The sequence below is a fragment of the Mesoplodon bidens genome, assembly GCF_964165515.1.
Source record: "Mesoplodon bidens genome assembly, chromosome: 8".
In the NCBI taxonomy this organism is placed as follows: Eukaryota; Metazoa; Chordata; class Mammalia; order Artiodactyla; family Ziphiidae; genus Mesoplodon; species Mesoplodon bidens.
The window spans coordinates 8,360,398-8,379,708 of NC_138165.1; the positions used below are offsets into that span (position 1 = coordinate 8,360,398).

The 19,311-nt window shown below is 43.8% G+C and overlaps 1 protein-coding gene across 1 annotated transcript; it reads right to left on the minus strand.

Moving 5' to 3' along the window:
- Positions 1 to 1,703: 1,703 nt before the first annotated feature.
- On the minus strand, positions 1,704 to 18,138 carry DDX18 (DEAD-box helicase 18). Its single transcript, XM_081242614.1, has 14 exons — positions 17,974 to 18,138; positions 16,128 to 16,511; positions 13,490 to 13,630; positions 11,918 to 12,053; positions 11,459 to 11,559; positions 11,139 to 11,338; positions 10,933 to 11,047; positions 8,644 to 8,783; positions 7,739 to 7,900; positions 7,255 to 7,407; positions 6,494 to 6,607; positions 4,971 to 5,027; positions 4,468 to 4,645; positions 1,704 to 3,417 (listed from the first exon to the last, which is right to left on the minus strand). Exons 1-14 carry the CDS (start codon positions 18,056 to 18,058, stop codon positions 3,275 to 3,277), a joined length of 2,109 nt encoding a protein of 702 aa, XP_081098740.1. The 5' UTR covers positions 18,059 to 18,138; the 3' UTR covers positions 1,704 to 3,274.
- Positions 18,139 to 19,311: the final 1,173 nt, after the last annotated feature.

The following is a 19,311-nucleotide window of genomic DNA, read 5'->3' on the forward strand; positions in this document are numbered from 1 at the left end:
AAAAAATCTCCTGGTTTCTTGTGTGGCACATTTCTTGTGTGGCATTTGGGAACTCACTTCCCAGAACAGAAGCCTGTCTTCCATAGGTAGAGAAGGTTCCGACAGCTCTTTATCATCCGAAGTCCACATGAACCCAAGGATGCAGAATTTCCAGGCTTAGAAATAGCTGGGACATTTCTCTATATATCTCCATGTCACATGACTTGGAAAACAGTATTACAATTGCTGATGACACCTATCTTCTCTAGACCTACCAGGCTCCTAAGAGGAGCTCAGCCACATGCATCTGTGTCCTCTGCAATTCCTGGCACCTAGCAGGCTCTTGATTCATGAACATGTAGCGTTATCCAAAGTCATTGTTCCCTCCACCAAATACCCAATACAAATCAGCCTTGAAAACTGCATGAATCAACTTGACAGTTGCCTTAGGAAGGTACTGCAGGATTGGAGCCCTTCCCAGAACCTGGGTCTGATCAGAATTCCAGGGGACCTAGACTGTCAGAAATCCTTGGCCTGTTCTCCAAAAGGCCCAAGATAGCTCAGGCTTCTCAGTGAGTCCTTGTACCTGATCCCCGTTGGGCAGCAGGCCTCTTGTGTAGGAATTAGGTATTAATAAAGACAGCTAACAGGTACTTCGTACTGTCCTGGCACCTTACATGTTAGTGCCTTCAATTCTTACCACCTTACAAAGTAGGTTTTATTACTTTCTTTGTTCTACTCATTTAACAGGCCCAGAAAATAGGCAGAGCTGGAATTTGAACCCAGGCATTCTGGTTCCAGAGTACTCATTTGTAACCACTATGATTTTTTTTTCTTAATATAAATTTATCTTTGGCTGTGCTGGGTCTTTGTTGCTGCGTGCAGACTTTCTCTAGTTGCGGCGCGCGGGCTTCTCACCGCGGTGGCTTCTCTTGTTGCGGAGCACGGGCTCTAGGCGCACGGGCTCAGTAGTTGTGGCACACGGGCTTAGCTGCTCCGCAGCATGTGGGATCTCCCCGGACCAGGGCTCAAACCCATGTCCCCTGCATTGGCAGGCCGATTCTTAACCACTGCGCCACCAGGAAAGTCCCATCACTACGTATTTTTGAATAAACAAGATCCTTTTTTGGATATCCCAAATTCAGCTTTAACCTGGGCAGCTAAGACCAAATAAATTTAGAAATAGCAATGACACACCTGCAGTCCAGAGGACCCAAAGGTCTCTATCTGCTGGCAGTGATCTGCTTGCTTCCAGTCCACGCTGCCTGGCCTTCCTGGCTGAAGCCACTTAATCCCATTTGTCAAGATAGTGGCCGCACACGTGCCACCAGCAGCTGTACTCTTAGCACAGGAACCTAAGGAGGCCTTCTCTTTGTGCAAACGAGCCTTGCAGATGGTGCTGCACTGACCTCGTGATCTGATTCTAGTGACCGCTCCCTCACATTTGAATCCTGGCCAGGCTGGTCAAGTCTGGTTGTCTGAATGTCCCTAGGCTGGACCAGCCTGCCAGCAGAATTGCACAGAGGACTCCCAGCAAGTCCTGAAGTAAGCCGTTATCGTAGTAAGGACAATCTTTCCACCTTCTGTTTATATACTTTTGTCACAAATGACAAAATAGGCACTAGACACACTGAGACAAGGAGAGCCAGTGTGGGACATGCAGGCCTCCAGAACTCAAATCCAGGCAGACCAGGCAAGGTTAAAGCATAGTAATAAATGAGATATAAAGTTGATGTAATTATTTAATGACAGGAAAATAATGTTATGAAACAAGATGGTTACAAATAGTGGGTAAGGATGACTTACTTCACCTTTGATTAAAAAAATTAAAATGTATACAAAACACTGGAGGGTTATGTATCAAAATACTGGCAGTATTTACTTCTGTTCAGTGATTAAATATTCTTCTCTTTGCTTTTGTGTACTTTCTGAAACATGATTATTTCTGCAACAAAAAAGAATAGTTACTGGAAAGAGAAACAGTTATTAAATGCCAGAAGCCCAGCAATCAAGGCCTGACACCCAGGACCTGTCCAGCCAGGGGGACAGTGGTCGAGCCCAGGTGTGGGACAGAATACCATTCCTTCCTTTTCCTGCTGCAGTGCTGTTCGCCAGACGGTTTCTTCTACACTTGATGGTAACAGTTACTAGGAATCTATGAATACGAACTGGTACAACAGCAAAATGATGCTAGCAAGTTTGGTTTTAAACAACTACAAAATGTAATAACCATTCTTAGCTACAAACCACGCTAGAAATAAAACATAAAACACACCAGAAATCAAAAGTTCCTACAACAAAAAACCCCATCTGCCTAAACCACTGACTTCGTTGCTCATTCTGATGTGTGTTCATTTTCAATTTTCACCATAAATCTATTTTTGTTTCGTGGATCTAAAAGAGGCAATTTTTCTCAAAAAGATGCTCTGCCTTCTAAGTACTGTGAAGAGTTGGAAGGGCTCACCAAACTCCAAACCACTTCAAACAGACAAGTTTGACTGAGGAGTGTCACCATTCTCTGTGCCTTAAAAAAAAAAAAAAAAAAAAAAAAAAGTCTGCTCAGTTACCAAATGGAGAACAGCCGAGTATTACACCTGTAAATGAGGCTCGAAGCTCTCAGATCCCATCCCCACCCGACCCTCCATGTCACGACTGCTGGGGCACTTTACTTAAGTAACAATGACAACCCGTATTTCTTCCTCTTAAAAAAGTAAAATGGAGAAAGGATCATTGTTTTAAAGTCCAACATATAAAGAAAACAGTGCCACCTTTAACCGGAGGTGCTTCTTAGGTATTTCCCAAAGCCCTCTGCCCTTTTACATGGCAGCATTTTCAGGAGGGGTCAGAAAACTACTGACGGTCCAAGAAACAACGAAAGGTCCAAGAAACAACCAAAACCAAAAAAATAAACTGAGATAACTGCAGCTATCCAGTGTCACCTGCCCTGCCTGGCAGGCTGACACAGCACCCTAAGCCATACAAATGTTCAGACACCAGGAAGGAAAGGTACCAAAAGAATTACACTAGAACAGTAACGAATTTGGGGAAAAAATGATTTAAACTTAAAAACATTCTATCATCACAAAGACTAAGAAGACCCCTTGCTTTGTCCTTGGCCAATCAAGAAATACTGAACTGTTTTATATCCCCGAAGAGGAGACCCACTGGAAATATCAGTGCCAGCGCCCCAAGTCAATTCATACTCTTGTTAGATGAGTCCCAAATCCTACGGCAACAACAATCCCTTTGTTAGAGCAAGAAAAAAAAAAATCCATTTCAGGACAAAGGCGTGTCTTCAGTGAGAGAACTGCCTGCCGTCAGATGGTTTCTTGCTTATGTGCTTGAAGATCTTGGACTTCTCGACTTTTCTGGCTTTCTGGTAGCCGAAGCCACCACCGCCGCCCCTTTTTTTAAGTTTGCCGTCGTTGCTGTTCACGTCTAAAGGGGGACGTTAAGGAAATCAAGCAACACAAAGACAAGGACTCCAGTCTGCTGTCTGCAGAACCAGCCAGCTGTACCCCAGGGGCCCCACCACCCCTCCCCAGGCCACGAACACAGCGAACATTCCAGACAATCAGGAGTGGCCACGTAACTGTGGACTACACCTAGCAGGACAGATTTTTAAGCCCAGTGTAATACTTGTATTATTCTTCCACGCAATGAAGCCGAAGGGGTAAATCGGTAAGTGTGTAGGAACACATTAAGAAATACTCCCAGTGTCAAAACAAAATGACTTTCACCTCTGCTGGGAGCTGATTCAGAGGCGCCTGACTGAGTGGAGTTGCTCTTCCTGTCACATGGGGACTCAACATGTGTTCACAACGGAAGACATCCACTCGACGCTCCCAATGCAGACGGCCACCCGAACTGTGGTCCTCCAAGTCCCCTTGGGAGTTTCTACCAGTGTTAACGAGTGGGCCTCACTCTAGCTGGCTGTTTCTTCTGTTGAAAATGTGTAATAAAACACATATTACATATCATAACAGAAGCAACTGGACGTGTTCCCTTTGCCTTTTATCTTGAGTAGCACTTAGGTTATTTTCTTTCACTGGTCTTGTGACTTCCTTGCATGAAATGCTTCAATGACCGAGAGGATAAAAGCCCCCTGAGAGGTTCCATCTTGTCTTCAGCTTCTGCAAGGTATCCCGCTCCTCTGTGCACCCTGTATACTGAAGCCACACAACCGCCAAGCCCTGCCCCTCTGAGCTTCTCCCCAGAACGTACAACTCCCCCTGCTCTGCCACTCAAATTCTGCTGTCTTTTTTAAAGCCATGAACTGTCTCGCTTCTGTAGTCTCCACCCTGACAATTAACCCCTGCCCATCCCATGTGAGTACTGACAAGAGGTCAGTGACCAGCTTGAAGGCCTGGGCCCCGCAGGCCTCAGCCAGAGCAGACACACCAACCCAAGTGCTAAGCCCCAAGGCCCCCGGTCAAGCCTCTGTCCCTTAGTGCCTGGACGAATTCATAACCACAAAGAAAAGGATACTCAAATCAACAAAAGGAGGCACCTTGAAACCAAAGGACAGAGCAACCTGAGGCAAGTTTAAGTTATTAACATTAAAGATCTGTTTCAGCGAATGGGAATCATACGCTCGAATGTATGACTTATACGCTTCCTGGGCTGACTTATGAAGGAAGTAGTTCTTTTCAATCAGTTTTTCAAGCTGAAACAGAAACAAATATTGCTTTTAATGAAATAAAAAAGCACGTCATATAAAACATTTGTTCCAATACACCTGCTCCAAGCACTGTAATATCTGAAAAATCAGGCTGCAGTTAAGAATAATGACAAAATTCTTGTAAGATACGGACTGAACCAAGGTAGAGAGCTCTGGAATGTGGTCACCAGCACGACAAGACACCGAAACAATCGCTCAGTCCAAACTTCTCACTTTATGAAAAGGGAGACTCGGAGTACAATGACTGTCCATGAGACACTACAAAGGTGGTGCTGGGATGACCCTTCCTCCCCACCTCTGCCCTGCATACCTGAGACTGAATGTCAGAAACTTTGGACCAGGAAAACTCAAATTCACTTAATGGAACCTAGAAAACAAAAGCACACAGATGAGTAAAGCAGGATGGCTCTGCTGCAGCTCGTCAGGCACTGAAGAGATGAAAGGGGACAGGCCTGTGGGATCCCATGGGCCAGACATCTGCTTGTCTCCCAATGCCAACGGGAAAGGCTTACCTTCCCTCTGCTCACTGCACAGGAATCATGCTATGGAACCCTCTTGAAAGAAGAGGCGAGAAACCGGCAGGGGCAATCAATCACTGAAGCCCTTTTCTCTAAACAAAGATCTCTGGGGATGCAACGTGATGAAGCAGCTTGAAGCTTCTGGCTGAAGGAACCACTAGCCCTTCTCTCCAACACCACACTGCCCTGTGACTGGGGTTTATGACACTAGGTCACAATGATCACAAACTCCTACAGGAAGGATATTTCTTACCAGTTCTAACTTATTAGATGACTGGGAAAGTGCAAGACCGGTGCTAGATGCTGGGGGAAAAGAACAGCTGCCCGAGTCACGGGCCCTGCCGTCAGGGAGCCTGCAGCCTTGCGGGGAGACAGGTAAGTGATGAGACAACTTGACAAGCACCCGTGCTGGGGGGGACATGAAGGAGGGCTGGGCCTCCCAGAGGAGATGGCAGCTAGCGGAAGCAGAGGCTATCTGAGAGCCAGGAAGCAGGCATCTGGAGAAAAAGTGCAAGGGCTGATGGGAATCCCGAGGAACTGCTCCATGATGGGGGCTGTGGGGGAAGGAAAATCCACCAGGCGACACTGTGCCAGTGAAGAGGCAAATGTTAGGCAAGACAAGGCCCGACAAGCATTCTCAGGACCTGGCAACAGAGAGGCCAAAGCCTGATCAGGGCGGACTGGAGACCAAAATCAGAGGAGTTGAAATTTAACCCGCTTTTCAAAACAGCAGACTGAGGAAAGGCGACAGGCAGTAGCCATGCTGGACCTAGTGATAGGAGAGCGGGTTTAGGGTTGAAGTTATTTTTTTTGGTCAGACACTTGAGATGGTAAAGAGCTAACTGCCAGGGAGGGACTGAGTCAACGAATAAGGGCCCGAAGGAGGAAGAGGTAGGAAGGAATGGGTTCCCTTGGCCTCGGGCGAGGTGCAGACACCAGGGTGAAGACACATGGAAAAGGGCTGCAGCAGGGGAGCAGAGATGACCGGTGTGAGGGAGCTCACTCACAAGGGGTGGAGGAGGTCTCAAACACGGCTGGGGGGACGAGAGCGGAGACTGGGGACGGGATGCACCCTGCGCGACACAGAGCTCAAGAACGGGGCCTCGAGGATAGTTTCCTGCTCACGTTCCCTGGGGGCGACCCACATAAATCTCATCTGCTAAACTGCTGTAACAACTGTCCAAACAGCATGGCGACGACGCAGGACTCCTCGGACACACCTAGAAATGGTGCTTAAGGCCAGGTGCACCGGTTACCAATTCCTCTGGAGAGGACTCTGTCCCCAGCTTAAGGTTTTCCAAGTGAAGGTCTTTACCTTGGACTGCTTCAAGTAGCGAAGGAAACCCAATTCTTCAGGGCGCAAAATGAGCAAGGCATGCCCTCTGCCGTTCAGGCCTCTGGCTGTTCTACCCACACGATGAATGTACTCCTTTGGTGGAGAGAGAAAACCTGAAGTGATACACTGGTTTCCATGGCAACCCGTGGCGATCTGCACGTCCAGAACCTGCGCGGTGGTGGACGGCAGTATGCCAGCCCATCAGTGCGAGACGGTGCCCGCCTCCACCTCGTGGCGCCACGCAGCCCATGCCCGTGCTCCCCAAAGCCAGTCCCCCATTCCTTCTGCAGGGAGCATCCCCACAGAGGTAACAGAGCCGTGCGCGGGGCCAAGGAAAGCTGGACAGAACATTCACATTAAGTCTATGATCTCATCAAATGGCTATTAAGTGTGCTTCAACTTCAAAAGGGCTTTGGGAAACACATTTAAATGCTGGCTGATAATTTATATAATCTACTGTTTGTTGAAATACCCAATAAAACTTATTTTACTACATATACTAAAGAACGGTATCTATCTCTGTAAGCAAATTTTATTTCCTTCTGACACCTACTGCTCTTAACAGATCCTTCCAAGCATACAACTCGCCTAGCTTAAGTCCCACTGACACCTCTGCAATCTCCCTGCACACACCCCCTTTGGGTCCCGCAAAAGCCCTCGACACTGTCAGTATCACAGAAGCACTGCAGTCACTGCATCCTAAAGGGATATCCTGTGGAATGTGGAATTTCTCAGGGAACCTTGGGGTCATCCGGAGGGTCATACTGAACGATCCAGTCCACTTCAGGAATATCCAGCCCTCTAGCTGCCACGTCTGTACACAGCAAGATCCCCGAATCGGCATTGCAGAACTGGAAGAACGTGGTCGTACGCTTGTTTTGTTTCTGCCTCCCCTAGAATCAAAACAAAACATCCACTGGAACAGAAAACTTGAAGTTGTTTGTGGGAGGTCTCGATGTAGAATCCCCAAGCTGTGGAACTATTACCCTGCTTTATTTCCAGTTCATAGCCCGTCCTACCTCCTCAAGGGACGGCGCCCGCTCCTCCTGTCTGGTCGCCGCCCCTCCTCCCCCAGCAAAGCCCCCCCCCCACAGGCTCAGTCACCCACTATCGCCCAAACTACTCAGAGCTATGTCTGGAGGAGACAGCAATACCTCAATCCCCACAATCTCTATAACGTGATAAGTGTAACCTGTTTTTAATAAATTCATCACCATCACTTACATGAATGGCCAAGACAGGCAAATCGATGTAGTTCAGCAACTCGTAGTGGTATTTCACGGACTTACAGGATGAGAAGAAGACCATCAGTTTCTTCTTCCGGTTCTTCTTAAGGAATGTAAAGAGGAGGAGGAATCTCTTTTCGGAAGGACAGACAACATATCCCTAGGAGAGGTTCACGTGAACAGACACGAAATAATCAAATGGACATTTTCAGCTTCATGAGCTAATATAATGTGATGGAGAGCACCACTGTTATGCCTCAGCTACAGCAAAATTACTGCCGTCAGTATAACAATGCATTCCTAAATGTAAGACTACTTTTAACTCTTTTGATTCCTTTTACTGGCCACAATCACTGGATACTAAATACTTTCCGTATTTCTGAGACTAGTGGTTGTTAAGTTCTTGTAATCATAATACACCAATACTTCTATTGACTGGAACCCTCCAAGTGTATCAATGACTCATTTTTAGAAGGTCCTTAACAGCAATACCTCAAATAACCACAGCTTAAGTGCACTGTCCTGAACATGGTCACAAAGCTGGGTGAATATATTTGTAAACACTAACCAACCAATGAAAGGTTTTTAAACTACAGTGTTCCGGGAAACATCTCACATCGTTCATCAGAAGACTCAACCTTACAGGCTCTGGTTTTAATCAACCCAGTCTGGATCTCTGTCACCTCAGTTCCACAGCGAGGCGCCTGAAACCAGCCTCTCTGCCTTCTAACTCACCTAACATCTTAGCGCAAGAGATGATTAAACAGCAAAATGTTTTTTACTCCTCTACAATCGGCGGTGACATATTCAGTGCATTGACCCATTTGCTTTCTCGACGACCCTCCAAACACTTGCAAGGAAACACCCACGATCCTTAAAATTGAAGGTATTGACAAAAAGTACCTGCTCAAGACCGTCCACGGTTGCATGAGCTTTATCGTCATCAACACCAACATACAAGGGCTCCTTTTTCAGAGAAATCCTTGCCAGGTCTTCAACTTTTCGAGTTTGTGTGGCAGAAAAGAGCATGGTCTGTCTGCGGGCTGAAACACACCCACAGAAACATAACTCAGATCCTTCAGGGAACCTTTAGAACTGCTTCACAACTAAAAACGCTCTCAGTGGAACTATCAGAAATGAGAGACATGGTATCACTATAAATAGTAAGAAAGGAACACCATGGACAACTTTATGTCTAGACATTTGACAACTAAGATGAAATGGACAGCTTCCTTGAAAAAGAAACTGCTAAAGCTTGCTCAAGAAGAAACAGAAAACCTGAATAGCCTTGTACGTATTGAGGAAATTAGAGTTAAAATCTTCATGTGAAGAAGACTCCAACCCCAAGGGCCTCTGCTGGTGAAGTCTATCAAACACTTAAGAAAGAAATATTATCAATATTTCATAAACTCTCCAGGACATTGAAGAGAGCTTCCCAACTCATACCTTTTACAAAGTTTTAGCAAAGTGAATCCAGAAATATATATAAAGGATAATGCATCATGACCAAGTGGGGTTTATTCTAGGAATGCAGGGTTGGTTAACAGTTGAAAATTAACCAATATAATTTACCACATTAACAGACTAAAGAAAAAGCATCTGATCATTTCAATAGACACAAAAAAAACATCTGTCAGAATTTAACATTTATTTCTGATTTAAGAAAAATCTTAGCAAACTAGGAACAAAAGGGATCACCCTCAGTCTGATAGAGGGCATACAGATCTAGAGCATCTACAGCTAACATCATACTTAATGGTGAAAGATTGAATGCTCTCCCACCTAAGATCAGGAGTAAGACAAACATGTCTTCTCTTGCCAGTTCTACTCAGGGTTATACTGGAGGTCTGGCCAGCTCAATCAGGAAAGAAAACAATTAAGTGAAAAATTTTATCTCACAAAGATATGAAAAAACCTGTACACTGAACTCTGAAACACTGCTGAGAGAAATTAGGGAGCTAATAAACGAAGATCTATCTCATTCACGTGTTGAATCAACATTGTCTTCCACCAATGATCAATATTCAGTACAATCCCAAGATCCTCAGATATTAAAAAACTGATTCTAACATTCATATAGAAATGCCAAGGACAAGACCAGCCAAAACAATTTTGAAAACAAACAAAGTTGGAGGGTTAACACTACCTAATTTCAAGACTTAACAGCAGGAACTGGAAATTCCATACACTGCTGATGGGGATGTAAATTGGCACAAGTTAAGCATACACCAGCCACTCCATTCCTAGGTAATCACCCAGCAGAAAAGGAGATATATGCCCACAAAAAGAGGTGTAGATGGATGTTCACAGCAACTTCATTTGTAGTAGACCGAAACCGTTAACAACACAGTCGTCCATCAACAGTTAAATGGATAAGCAGGTTGTGGCATATTTATACACTAGAACGCCACTGAGGAACAAAGCAAAGAACTACTGATATGTGTAACGGCACAGACGAATCACAGAAGAATTTGCTGAGCACAAGAAACCAGACAAAAAGAGAGTTACACTGCATATGAATCCCTGGAAAATGCAAACTGATCTACAGTGACAGAAAGCAGATCGATCGTCACCTGTGAGAGAGATGTGCGTGGCAGCTGTTGGAAGTAGGGGACGGTGAGAGAGAGGGATTACAAAGGCGCACAAAGAAAGTTTTGAGGGTTATGGAAATGTTCACTGTATTGACTGTGGTGATGGTTTCGAGGTGTAAACAGGACAAAAACGTATCAAATCATACATTTAAAATATGTACAGATTATTATGTTACTTATACCGCAACAAAGCATGAAAAAACCAACTATATAATGTACTGAACCATGGTGTTTTTATAGACATAAGCAGGTTACAATGTTTCAAGTACTATAACCAAGGTATGTACCACTCAAACATAACACAGAAAGCAGCAAGTCGATGACTACCCAGGAGATGTGAGATGGGGTGGCGGGGACGGACGGGAACGAGATGCACGTTAAGGCTGTTCAACTTGCACGGCAGCCTCTCAAATGGCAAAACCACTGCATTAAGTCACTAGTGAGAGTGATGCTTATGCTGCAAACTACATCTGAGGGTGACTGGCACAACCACTTCACTTGCTAAGTTAAAATTCTGACATTGGTAGTTTTCATACAGGAAAAACTCTCATCTACTTCCAGCAGCTACTCGGCAAACCACATGCAGATGCTACCTACTTACTTGGCAGAAGTTTAATAATTTGCTTTAATTCTTCTTCAAACCCAACATCCAAGATACGATCAGCCTCATCAATAACCAGACACTGTAGGTTTTTATACATAAACCCTGGTGTATTCTGACAACACAAAGGACAAAGAAAAACTGTTAGCTGTCAAGTTTATGTTTCACACAGACAAAAGATGGGGACCACACAAGTGTTCTCTTACCTGCATATGGTCCAGGAGACGGCCTGGTGTGGCCACAATGACGTTGATCCCATTGGCAAGCTTCTGTGCTTCAGCAGATCTGTTACTGCCACCCATTATTAACCCATACGTGTGAACGTGGTGTGTCATCAGCTCCTTAAGGACACCAAACGTCTGCATGGCCAGTTCCCTAGTAGGTGAGAGAATAAGGACTCCTGTTCCTAAAAAGCAAGACAGGATATACAGTGAAAGTCAAACTGTAGTCATCACCAGGAGTCCACCAACAGCTACAACAGACTTCCAGTGAGATACTGGCAGAAACAGTGGGACCACAGACTTACCATTCCTGGGCATGAACTTTAACTTAACAATGAGTTCAACTGCAGGAATGAGAAATGCCAGGGTTTTGCCACTGCCTGTTTTTGCAGCTGCTAGAAGATCCCTAAAAAATAAAAAAGAAAAGGAGAGAGACATTTAGTCTACTCGTTCAACAAGCACCATGTACTATCACACATGTTTTAGGCACTGAGGCTGGATCATAACAAGAAAAAAGTCCCCATCTTCTCTATCACTGAAATCAATCATGTGGGTTAAATACTTAACTCAAAAATAAGAATTGTGCTAAAATCAGAAGTGAACAGTTTTCTCCAAACATCAGTAAATAAGCTAAAGCCTTTAACGAAGGTTGGGTATGTTACCCAACACGGTGCAAGGTGAATAGAACATACTGGTATTTTATTTCCCAACTACTAGCACTAAAAATAGAGATACTAATGCCCAAACCTCAATGTTAATCATACCTGCCCTCCAGAAGTGGTCTGATACTTTTATGCTGAATTTCAGTCATGTTTGTAAAGCCCATTTCTTTTATTGCCTTCAGAGTGTTCTCATTGACAAGATTAGCCAGAGAATCAAACGAAGTATCCTCAAAAGCTCCTGAAGAGAAAAGACAGTTTATCATTAGCAAATGTATCTTTTCTTAATAGTTAATACTGCTAGTTTCCTAAATTAGTTTTGCTGATTGAAAACATGACTGGGTTGGTGTCAAGCTTAGAAGAGCTTCTTCCAATAAGAAAATAAACCCCTATAAAAAAACCTTATACTTTTGAAGTTTCTCCACTGCTAATGGCCGTGTGATGTAAAGTCCAGAGCCTATACTGTAACAAAATAACAGACGGAGAGGGACTTGTATGAAATGAAAATGCCAAGGTGGCGGGAAGGGGAGAGGGGAGAGACGGGGGTGGTTTGCGGGGGCAGAGTTCAGAGAGAAATGAAATGTTTAAGGAATGAGAAATAAATAGTGAAAGCATTCAGTGTAATAAAAACTGAATATGAAATCAATCAAAATAGTAACTCTCACTCCAGAAAGACAACTGAGAAGAGTCAGATGTAGCCACAGATGGTTAGACTGTACCCATGTATCAGGTGTACTGTGGTTCTCCGGCAGGGGGAGGCATCAGGATCATCCGGGAGCTCCCCGCCCCACACGTGCCCTGGCTATAACCCCAGTTTTGGCAACCTTGACACCACTGACGTTTTGGGATGGGTAATTTTTTGTTGTGAGAGGCTGTCCTATGCATTATAGGATGTCCTGCAGCATCACTGACCTCTACCTGCTGGATGCCTGTAGCCTGCCCCCAGTTCTGACAACCAAACATATTGGTGGCCAACCCTCATGGTTTGCCTGGGACAGAGGTTTAAGGGATGCAGGACTTTGAGTGGGAAAACTGGGATGAGCCGGTCACCCTACCTGGGAGGTAAAATCACCCTGTTTGAGAACCACTGCCATAACCTTTGCAATTTTGATTATGGAGATTGGGTGCTGGACCTCAATTATTTTAATAACCAAAAAACCCAAACCAAACAACCCAAACAACTGCTAGACATTTCTGGTTAGGAGCAACTGATTCTAGCCTAAACGCTTGACTTTACAGGTAAAGAAATAGAGGCTAAAGGAGGTGACTCTGGCACCAGCCCCTCAATAATGTTAATTTCACCCTTCTCTTTCAGTATTGGAGCCAGTATTGAACGTCTGGGCTCCAGACTTCCGGGCCAATGATTTTCCTACTACAACATGGAGTGAGCTTTAGAAAGTGACAAACCAAAGGAACAGAGGACCCCAAGAACTATTCGTGTGCATGTCAGAATATTTAGTGTTAGAAATAAAGAAAAGGGGAAAACAGAGAAAGAAACAACAAGAACTAAGGCACACAACATGGATGATAAAAAGCAACAGTTAGATATAAAACCATTTCTTGTCAATACTTATTTTTTCCAGGTAAATTAAAAGCCACAACTGAACCTTTAAATACTATAATCCAAGGAGGCATGGCATTTTAGAGAAGATCTATCTGGACAACACTGACAGCTACCTGTCAGTCCCAGGGGCAGGCTGGGCACCATGCTGTCATCGTCCTCATTGTCTGGCTTCTCCACACTGTTTTCTGTTTCTTCAGGAGCCTGGGCACCAACTTCAGAGTCTCCTTTGTCTTCAGTTTTTGCTTTTTTGGAATCTTTGGATTAAAGGACAAAGCCCCCCCAAATTTTTTTCTTAAAATAAGAATACCAAATGAGACCACAAAAGAAAACATGTGTGATGCAAAAAGGCATATTTTCAAAAGCTTAACATATTTTCAGTTTTAATTTGCTAAGAATCTCTTTTTCCTGATTAAAAAATCTGGCTATATTAAAAAACCCAGTGGGACACACAGATTTGCCAACAAACTTTACTTTTTAGGTTTCTTAATACATATTCTTTTACTGAAGTATAGTTGATTTACAATATTGTGTTGGTTTCAGGTATACAGCAAAGTGATTCAGTTCTACATATATATATGTATATACTGACATTCTTTTTTAAAAATTCTTTTTCATTATATTGAATACAGTTCCCTGTGCTATACAGTAAATCCTTGTTCTTTGCTTTATATATGGTAGCATGCATCTGTTAACCCCATACTCCCAATTTATCCACCCCCCTTCCCCTTTGGTAACCATAAGCTTGTTTTCTGTCTGTTTCTGTTTTGTAAGTTCATTTGTACTATTTTTCAGATTCCACATATATGGGATATCATATAGTATTTCTTTCTCTGTCTGACTTACTACTTATATATTATACCATCTTAAGTGAGCAAGAAATTTTTTATAAGCTGAACAATTTAAGTATGTTAATCACACCCAGTTCTATAACCTTTACTGAGAAAAAAAACAAGGGCAAGTCATTAACATTTTTTAAAAAAACTTGTAACAAGCACTGGTTTTTCCTCCTATGCCATTAAACATAAATTTTCTATAAAAGCTAATTTTGTTTTAAAGGGGAACAGAAACACAAAAGGCTCTTCATGTTACCAGACGCAGACTACAAAGCAAGAGCAACAATCTACTTAGCTGGGCGATAGAAACTGGCCTGTTCCTTGAATGTAAGTGGTGAGGGGAGGAGAGGGAAGGCCTCCTGGCTTTTCATTTCTACATCCACAACTTTTGTAACACAGTCCCTTAAACTACCTTTCCAGTCTTACCTCCCATCATGCTCTTCAATGTTCCACTCTGGGCCAAATGGCTTAACTACCATACTGGGCTTTTACAAGTTTATGGCAGTTAGTGATGCTAGTTAAAACAGAATTGACCTAAACCAGAACTCGGGACTCTTTGTAGCCCAGGACTGGGCTCTTGCTTGGACCTTACTAACACCCTTCTGGGAAATGGTCAACACTGCAGGACCCACACGTTCAAAGGCCATGGATATTATCAGCTGGTCTTCAAGGCCTATTACTTCTGTTTTCCTTAAAACAGTTCTTAAAGGTTACCAATAGGATTTAAACTCCCAGCCCTGTGATTCAATGCTTGAGAGAAGAAATAATATCACTTCCTTAGGCATACTCAGAACAAGAATCCTAAGGGCACTAATCATTTTAGAATAGGATTACAATCACTTTAAATCAAAACTGTAATGTCTAATCCTCATGCTTTTCTCTATCTTATTTCACTTTTTGTTTAAACGATTTCTCATAACTTACAAATGTATTATAGCCTGTAGGCAGTAAAAAGACAGCCATGCATGTTTGGAAAATTCAAAGTGTCTTTCTAAATGAAACCTTTATTTCAGACAAAAGATGAATAGGATATGTTAACACAAGTGCTGGCAAACTTCTATAAAGGGCCAGACTGTAAACATTTTAGGCTTTGCAGGCCATATGGTCTCTATCACCACAAAGGCCAAGTAAAAAAATGGGCACCTCAGTGTTCCAATTAAGCTTTATTTGCAAAAATAGGCAGAAGGCTGAATAGTTTGCTGATACCTGTCCTATCTTGTCTTGAAATCTCTGCTTGCTCACATTTCAATTAAAATGCCTATTCTTTCACCTAAGCTTATTCCATCCAAGAATCTTGCAAAAGAAAATAGCCCTGCCTCCCCAATCCTGGCCATTCTACTCACTTGGAAATTAACGTTCCATTTATTCAGAAGTTTCCTAACTGCTATTTTATACACTTTGCATATCCAAGTTATCACTAAGTTGCCTTTCAAAGGGAAGAATTTATTGTAGGAAAAAGGAATGGGGCAAAAAAGACGTAAATGAAAAGAATCACTAATGCAAAGTCCTTGATACATAAAGACCCAAGATAGATTCTACTACCAGCCCAGATTTCTTTAGTGTCAGTAATTCCACAATTCTCTTTGGAAACAGGTAAACCTAAAATATTTTCCGTAAGATCTTACGGAAAAACTCGAATGAACTTTTTGGCCAGCCCAATACTATGTCATAGTACATTGTGTTTATCATTAAAAGCTCAGATAGTTAACTGCCAAAGAAGAGCAGTATTTTGAGAAACGTTAAACTGCACACCCCGCCCCACCACCCCCCCAATGTCTGCTTTAGCTACCAGGCTATTTTCTCATATGCCAGTAAGTACAGAGGAGTCTTGCGTGTCATGTGGACATAAGAAGAAGAGAGGAAAAGCAGAATGATAACTTGAAAACCTGAATAGCTTAAGTTCAAAGACAATACATACCAGGCCCAGCATCATCCACTATTTTTCTCTTTTTCTTCTTCTTCTTCTTTTTCTTTTTTGATTCTGAATTGGGAGACTGCATTGCTGCTTCCCCACTGGTCAGTGTGGTAGATTTCTTGGAGGATTTTTTAACTTTTACATTTTCCACTGTTTCTTTAGGTAAGTCTCCATTTTGGGCTTCTGACCAGCCTGCATTCATAGACTGTTTTAGGAATTTTTTAACTTTTCCACCTACTACTGCTTCTTCAGAGATGTCTCCATTTTGGGTTTCTGACAAGCCCACATTCACAGACTGTTTTAGGGACTTTTTAATTTTTCCACCTCCCACTGTTCCTTCAGACACATCTCCATTTTGAGTTTCTGACAAATTCACAACTGAGGCCCCTGTTTAAAAACAGAACACACATAGTGACAAAGAAGGAGAGGTTTACTTAGAAACACTGGTATCCCAAATGAGAAATGTCATGGCTTCCAGGACTGAAATGATTTAGTTTTTACTTCCCTGTCATGTATATTAAAAGACAACTTCCAATTTTACATTGTTCTACTGCAGGACAAATAAATTAAAAAAAGAAAAAAAAGGGAAAGCCGCATTGATTTTTTAACTTCAAAAACCACATCTCTGTCCATAAGGAGTTAAAAGTCTGGAACAGGAAAACTTCAGTGAGGTTAAACAAACAGATGGGGCCAATGTTACTTACAAAATACACATTCTAATATTAGGTATCTGACAAATATACTTTCCTAGACATCAGTGAATTGAAAATTCTGTTGATGTAACCACTTATTTGTCTTGATATTTATCATATATAAATGCCTAAGACTGTCTTTACAAGTTTCTTTTTGTATACAGAAGAAGCACCATCTTTTGTTACTTTTAACTAAGAAGTAGTTAGCAACGCTTTGTTATTCCATAGGAAATGGAAATATAAAGGAACTTCAAAAACATTATTCCTAAAACCCACACCCCTCTTCTCTCCTCCAGAATTTCTTTCAATCAACTAATCTCTGAAGAAAACCAGCTAGTGTAAGGCATTATGCCTCCAACACTGCCCTAGGGGGCTTCCGTATTATACAGGACCGAAAAAGGTTAACATAACTTCAGGATGTCTGACCCACTGTCAGGAAGTTAGGACTGCAAATGAGGTAGGTAAAGAAAAGTGACATTCAGGTAAAATGCTTTTCATGGAGGTCTTTAAGGATGCAAATACGTAGAAGCTCTTGAGAAATTTATAACCTAAAGTTAGGGGTGACAGGAAGACAGAGCACGAGATTACGCAGCTGAAAATGATTTAGTTCTTCAAGAGTCGAAGCAGGGCAGGTGGGCAGGGGAAGGCAAGGGTATCAGGAATGTTCTGTGAAGAGCGACACCTAGCTTGTTCTGAAGCGACAGAGACATGAGATAGATGATGTGAAAGGAAGATGCGGGGAGGTGAGAAAGTCCCACGTGCCTGATTGGAAATAGGGGTGGGGATGACCCTAGAGGTGGTGAGGAAGTCAGAAAGGGAGGGTGGAAGTGGGGCAGGCTGGAAACGAACTCTTAGAGGCCTCCTGCCCGAACTCTATAAGGACAAACTGCTGCTCCGAAAGGGCAGATCTGGGGACACGCGGAGAGTCGGCATCTGCGCGGGGCCCGACGGGAGGCCGCCCCGGGCTGCCTTTCCACGCTCCGCAAGCACGCGCGCTCTGCGGGGACGCTGCCAGCGCTACATCGGGGCCGCAGGGCCTCCCCACCAGCGCCGCTCGGCCGCTCGGCCGCTCGGCCCCGCGGCCGCCGCAGAGCGCCACGGCCCACGTGCTGGCTCTCTCCGCAACCCAGGCCGCCGCGAAGCTCAGCGCATCTCACCCTGGAGCTTTAGGTTTCGCTGTCGCAATTTGAGGTTCCGCTTCTCGATCTTCTTGCGTAAAAGTTTCATCGGTAAATGAGACATGTTGTCGGTGAAGCGCCTTCACGGCGGCGCCACAACCCGGCTTCTCTGCTCTCCCCGATGACGTTACTTCCTTTCCGGCCACCCGAGCTCAGCTCAGCCAGCCGGAAATACGTCACAGGAGCACTCGCGGTCGGCGGAGCGGAAGTGGGTCCGGAGCGGAAATGCTTCCGGGTGTGTGCGCCGTCTTACCCTTGGAGAACGGATTTTCTGCAGCGCCTTCTAGGGGAAGGTAGGACTGACCCTGCACTGTGTTCCTTCGCATTGTGCCCGAGCCAGGAGAGCACTGGGGACATTTGGTAGTTTGAGCTTATCCCGGGGAAGTGGGAAAAATCAGGCCGAGCAGAGGGCCTTAGGGAGTCTCCATTCTTACGCGGGCCTCTTACTGTTGTGGCCTCTCCCGTTGCAGAGCACAGGCTCCGGACGCGCAGGCTCAGTGGCCATGGTTCACGGGCCCAGCCGCTCAGCGGCATGTGGGATCTTCCCGGACCGGGGCATGAACCCGTGTCCCCTGAATTGGCAGGCGGACTCTCAACCACTGCGCCACCAGGGAAGCCTGGGAGTCTCCATTCTTATGTTCCTACCCTCTTTGGATCCTGGACGATTTAATTTGAGTAGTACCTAAATTTCGTAGATGTGTGTTTTCAAACTTGTTTGACCGCTCTCCTTAGTGAGAAATACACTTTCCATGTCACTTGCTACCCAGTAATCCACACATAAATATAACATTTCTCAAAGCAATACCCTAACTCTTGTTTCACTTCGATGTTTTTCCTTCGATACCATTCATCCCATCCTAAATTCTGAGTCCGTTAAATATTCTAATTAGAATGCATTTAAATTGATTTTACTACTCTCTTAAAGGATCGGCTGCAGTTTGAAAAATGAAGGTTTATAATCCCCAAAGCTCATACCCACAGACCCTTCAGAAGTCAGGACAGAAATTACAATCTGGCTGGCCAGTAGACATTTTTGTGTGTGTGGAAGAAGGTACATTAAAAAAAAAAATGTTGCCAACGTTAAAAATTTGGGATAGTTCTTGTAGAAATTCACATTTTCCTTTAAAAATTGGTCCTAATGGGCTCAAATTCCCCTTGTCAATAATCAATTTGAGCTGAACGATAATTGGAAGGGTTAATGAAAGCTAGAGTAATTTGTTCACTTGGAGTGGCAGAGCCTGAGCTCATAGGGATTAGACATAATCATAGGAAAAAAGAGAGAGGGAGAAAACTTGGGAGGGAGTTTAAACAGAATGT

Coding starts and splice junctions, on each gene's coding strand:
- DDX18 (XM_081242614.1), bottom strand. CDS start 18,058: ATGTCTCATTTACCGATGAAACTTTTACGCAAGAAGATCGAGAAGCGG. Junction 16,512..17,973: donor GCGAAACCTAAAGCTCCAGG/GTGAGATGCGCT, acceptor GTTTTTAAACAG/GGGCCTCAGTTGTGAATTTG. Junction 6,608..7,254: donor ACCCTCCGGATGACCCCAAG/GTTCCCTGAGAA, acceptor TCTCCACCAAAG/GAGTACATTCATCGTGTGGG.